The sequence below is a fragment of the Anneissia japonica genome, unplaced genomic scaffold, assembly GCF_011630105.1.
Source record: "Anneissia japonica isolate Jap-2015-1 unplaced genomic scaffold, ASM1163010v1 scaffold2737_len523936_cov211, whole genome shotgun sequence".
In the NCBI taxonomy this organism is placed as follows: domain Eukaryota; kingdom Metazoa; phylum Echinodermata; class Crinoidea; order Comatulida; family Comatulidae; genus Anneissia; species Anneissia japonica.
The window spans coordinates 283,411-288,871 of record NW_022735439.1 but is presented as its reverse complement, the minus strand read 5'-3'; the positions used below and the strand labels follow the sequence as shown (position 1 = coordinate 288,871).

At 34.6% G+C, this 5,461-nt stretch overlaps 2 protein-coding genes across 2 annotated transcripts in view; one reads left to right on the top strand and one right to left on the bottom strand.

Annotated features, from left to right (window-relative positions):
• LOC117116611 (plasma membrane calcium-transporting ATPase 1-like) overlaps positions 1 to 5,461 on the bottom strand; it is a 42,571-nt gene that overhangs the window by 32,087 nt on the left and 5,023 nt on the right. The gene's annotated exons all lie outside the window — the stretch shown is intronic.
• Positions 1,731 to 5,461, top strand: part of LOC117116610 (3-oxoacyl-[acyl-carrier-protein] reductase FabG-like) — a 14,446-nt gene continuing 10,715 nt past the window's right edge. Inside the window, exons 1-6 of the mRNA XM_033260682.1 lie at positions 1,731 to 1,821; positions 3,369 to 3,508; positions 3,918 to 4,010; positions 4,283 to 4,424; positions 4,520 to 4,560; positions 5,169 to 5,238. Of these exons, the coding sequence (XP_033116573.1) occupies positions 1,785 to 1,821; positions 3,369 to 3,508; positions 3,918 to 4,010; positions 4,283 to 4,424; positions 4,520 to 4,560; positions 5,169 to 5,238 (523 nt within the window). The 5' untranslated portion in view covers positions 1,731 to 1,784. The remainder of the gene's footprint in view (positions 1,822 to 3,368; positions 3,509 to 3,917; positions 4,011 to 4,282; positions 4,425 to 4,519; positions 4,561 to 5,168; positions 5,239 to 5,461) is intronic.

Sequence of the window (5,461 nt, the reverse complement as noted above, 5' to 3'; positions counted from 1 at the left end):
TATTATTAACTTCTTTATTCAATACTGCATAAATAAATAATTCACAATCGAAAACTACGTGCTTCGCAAGAAAACGTCTGGTGAATGGAGTCCAATCTCGAGCTACCGCCGTCAATCTCGATCGGAGCATCATGTGTGTGTTGATAGAGGCTGAATGTTTGTGATTTGTTAATCGAAAGTTTGTTTTGAAATTGAACAAATAACGATTTTTTTTTACATTAATGTACTTACAATTCTTGCAATATAACACATACAACAATAAATCGATCGTTCTATTTATGTCTTTTTTTCCTGCACCTTCGATTCGAATATGTTTGTTGTAAGAATACTCTAGGAGGCTAGGCCTAGTTGTTTTTTGAGACTAGGCTAGCGGCAGCCAGTACGTGTGGTGCGATGATTTCTTGAAAAAAGCTAGGCCTAGGTTTGACAGGTGCATAATATATCATCCTTCTTATTCAGGGATCAAATTTGCGTACGAAAAATACGAGATGAAAATATAACAAATAAACTTAACACACAGAAATTAAAGAAAATTTACAAGTTACTTTCAGTCAATAAAAGAACAGTGATTTTAGTAAAATTTAATATTTGCACTCATCTCACAGTATACTTACCTCTTTATTTAAACCAAACAAAGTAAGTCATAATTATCATTACCACCCCCCCCCCCATCTAATAACTGTTCATGCGGTTGGCGCTACGCGAAAAAATACTCACAAGATTCAGCACCCACCCTTAAAATTTTAATACCCACCCTTAATTTTCACTGGCTACATCCCTGTGAGGTTGAATGAATAAATGAGAGTGTTTCACTGTAACATAATACTATAACCCTGGCTTCAAATCCCAGGGCTTTGTCTTGTAAACACAGATATTCTCGGACAAAGTCAAATCTACTATGTACATCTTCACACTATCATCAATATTATCTAATTTGCTCAGAATACTCCATTTTAAGTCGTAAAAATGAAATAAATGTAATTTAATAATTCTATGTACATTTATAAGAAATGGCAGACAATGGTCTAACCTACCTGACCACAGCACCCCAGACTCGACTAATAAAGGATCAGCGCATAGCCCCATCCATATATTCACTGTCTTTACAGTTTGGCAACACCCTCCTCTCCTGTCGGTTCTTAATTATTCATGTATCATACTTAATTATTTGGTGCGTGGTAGCATTTAGTAAGATTCATTCCGATGAGCACTAAATCTGTCGATCGCAAGAGCTAGACTAATAACATAGAGGCTGTTAATTACTTGTTGTTTTAAAAACAATGATACGAGGCAAATTCTTGAAAAACCATTTCTTAACGAAGGGAAACAAAAACCTGAACTACCGGCGGTCTAGCAGACAGCACATTTTCTCATCAAAAGATGACATCCGCAGACATCAACACAACACTGTGCACACACAGACGACAACAATAGCTGAATAATGTTGCTAATTATCACAGTGTTATTAGGGTTGCATAAGTATACGATGACATGTTGTGAGTATACATTATTTACTTACCGCAAGATGGAAAACCTGATGATATTTCCAAAGATAAATCCTGTAGTTAGCAAAATGAAAAACAATCACTCGTCCCTCCTGCTGGTTGGCGTAATAATGTTGACGATAAAGTAAAGTAATTTGTTGACTGGGACTGCAAACTCTAAAATGGCGCCCTCTCTAGTTAAGAAACGTTTCATCTATCTCTAGCCCCTTTCCTACTTTTTTATGTTGGGCCTACCCTGGATGAGTTGTGGGAAAAAGAGCGAGCTTATTTTTTTTTGAAATGAGCTCATTTGTTGATAAAGTCGCACTTATTACAGGTTAGTCAAACTAAAGTTCAATTATGGAATATGTGTGATCTATTAGGCTAGGCCTAATTACTCCATGGTGCGATACATATGTTCGTTACGTAACGTTAGGCAATAGGTAGGAGTAGGCCTAGGCTAGCTATTGTAGGGCCCGGCCTAGGCCTATATAATGGGATGCTAGATCGGGCCTGTGTAGATAGGACTCGAGGCCTCCTCCTTCCCACCAACCTACCCTAAGCCTAGGCTAGGCCCGAGTAGTGTAGTATGTTGAGCTAGGTTCTGGTTGACTACTTGTATGATTATGAGGGTTAGTGCTTACACTTGAGCCAGAACTGGGTGCTTGTTTCCATTTTGGGGCAACTAAACAAAAGTGCCATGACGTAGGCCTCTCTCTAGCCTAGGTATGCCCCTATATGTAGGCTAGGGCATATATGACTAGGCCTAGGCTATGTATTTATTCATAGAGAAAGAAAAGATGTATTAAAGCCCCATTCCTGGCAAAATTTCATTACTGTAGTTTAAGAAAAATCTAGGGGTAGCCTCACTGCAATTTACGTTCTGAAAACATCAGATATAAAAATAGGCTCCCAGGGGGAGCATGTGTCTACTGCTGGTGGCCCAATTCCATAGAAACAATGATATGGAAAATGATTTAATGGTTTAACATCATGAGAGTAAGTGGGGGTGTTGATATTATACTCTCATGTATAATTGCCTATTCATTGTATACACTACATTACACCATGGTATTTCCTTTTAATTAATAGATACATTACAGTGACAGTGATATCCTTATCCTGTTACCAGGACAACTGTTCCTGTTACCATGGAGGTATTTATACCTCCATGCTGTTACTAACCACACATAAGGTATCCACCTACACATGACCTCCACCAAAATTAGAAAGGTCAACTGTTGCATGACAACATAGTGTCTACTGCACCCTGTGGGGGCAGTAGACACATAAATGGCCGACATATTTTCTGTTGCTAGTTAGAAATATTGGCGTAAATTTTAGTTTAGCCGAGTAGGCCTGAGATGTTTAATTGTCAAAATCTTGGTCAGAATCTAAGTTGATACTTGTGAAATATAATATTTCATTAGAATTATTTCAAATTTTTGAAAACATGATTCTGACCAAGATTTTGACAATTAAACATCTCAGTCCTACTCGGCTAAACTAAAATTTACGCCAATATTTTTCCATGGTTTATAATAATTAGAGTAATGCATATGCATTTTTTTCTTTAAAAAAAAATCTTATTTTAGTGAAATTTTGCTGGAAATGGGTTTTAAATCCTGGTGTACTGAGGCTATGTTACTTATTGTCCATTCCTTGTAAATGCTGCTGCTGCTCATATATTTGATATTTATTTAATATTGATTAAATGTACGGTACGAAAATATGCAGTTTCAGAATCGGGTAGGGGTGACAAGAGGGATCTCAACACACTATGTGGGTGCTCTCTGACCACCTAATCTGCCCATTACATTAGTGAAATTGCTTTATGATTCTTCAAAGAACATATTCTACAATTTTTTTTATATAATATTCCAGGTGCAAGCTCAGGTATTGGGGCAGCAACAGCTCTAGAATTTGCTTCAAAAGGATGTTGTGTGTCGCTGATTGGTCGGAACCAAGCCAGACTTGAATCAACAGCCAGGATGTGCCAAGAGGCTGGGCTTGCAGCAGACAAGGTTTACAGATTATATTTCACATTAACAACATAGACCTTGTAGGTTTTTACACTACAGTAGTTACTTCAAATATCCTAATCATCTTAGCTATTTTATTATTCATCAATTATTGTTATTAGCATTATTGTCAACATTTGTTATCATGAAATGTTGCTGTAGCTTGGTGGTGATAAGAATAAGATGCTCACCTTCAAATCCGAGTCCCGTAATCACTGCCATTGTTGTTGTCATTGTCATAAACATCATCACTCTTATCATTACCATCACCAAGAGAATATTACATTTAGTACTGTTTGCATCATTCAAACCTAATTGATGCGAGTGATGGTAAGAAGAGCCACAAAAGATAAAGGAATACAGTAAGTGAAAAAAACCTCTGAATTGCTCTTAACATTTTTACATTCTGCAGGTGTTGGTTCTTCAAGGTGATATGTGTAATGAAGAAGATGTTAAACGCTTCGTCAAGTCTACTTTGGACAATTTTGGTAGATTAGACATTTTGGTAAATATATTTCAGTACTTTAAATTCATGTAACTTAAATATTTTTTTAAAAACAGCATCGTAGTCCAATTTTAATGTATTCATTCAGTGATTTAAACAACAGAAAAGAATGATAAAATTGCATGAATTTTGGTGAAAAAAGTAGCCAAGAAACTAAATTGTGATTGTCTTTAAAAAGATAAGAATGGGAAACAATAACTTAATAAACAGCTTAAAATTCAGGAGGTTAAATAGTGTATTTAGGGCATTGAGTATTCTTCTGTGTTTTTCAGGTGAATAATGCTGGAATGGCAAACAAAAACACAATTGAAACTGCTTCTTCAATGGAAACATTTGATGATGTCTTCAACTTGAATGTCAGATCTGTCGTACAAATAACTAATCTTGCTGTTCCTTCATTAATTAAATCTAAAGGTAAACAATTGCTGAAACCTTAAATTACAAAGTGTATCTTCTTTTGCAGAACCACAGTGGAATTAGTTTTGACATACAAATATTTATTTTCTCAGGTGCCATTGTCAATGTGTCCAGCATATGTGGTACAAGAGCTGTAAGTAATCCAACATATATTGTATAAATGGTGGTGTAAAAGTGTGCAAGTGGAATTTTGGTGCGTTATTAGCAAAAAGTGTTTTTTCAAGGATTATTAAACTTTGTGATTTTTCCAAATTTATTTTCATAGCAATTTGTTTCAAAGCTGTATAAGGCTGTGCTGTGCTGCAGACAATTTTTAAATTTTATTTTTTCATTTTTTTAAAATTTTTTGGATAGGCTTTTTATGCTCGTTTTTACTTTCAGAGAAGAGAGACATATTTATTTCATGTCTTTTTTTCCTTAAATCAGTGGAGAAACTTTGTACAGCTTTTTGTTTAACCTATCTCTGAATTTTGGTCTGTTGTTATTTTTGTTTGTAATGTTTGACAAAATAAATGAAATGAAACATACATTGCAATGAGTTTGGTGTGTTAATAGTTTTGTCTTTAAGGACTATAAATATGCAACAAAAAAAAAACCAAATATACAAATGTTAAAGTTAAGGAGACTGTAAATTGCATGGAATCTTAAAGTCTCACAGTTCTATCTGTTTTTTTCCTGTCATTCAACTTTATTCCAATGTTTCAAAGCACTTATTGTTATTATTTGTATGTTTTCTTACAGGTACCAAATATGATTATATATAATATGTCAAAAAGTGCTCTTGACCAGTTTACTAGAGTCACTTCCCTCGGTAAGAATTATGTCCATTGTTCTTTGAATAATAATAATAATAATATTCTAGATTTATAAAGCGCCTAATGTTGTGAATACTTTCAGCACTGCACATAAACTAAAATCGAAAAGAAAACCAGAGAAATTAACCTTTTGGAATGCTTTTTACAGAAAAAATGCTATTAAATTTTTAACTGCTTTCTCTTATCAATTAATTAAATAATTTGGGTTCCTTTTTTTTT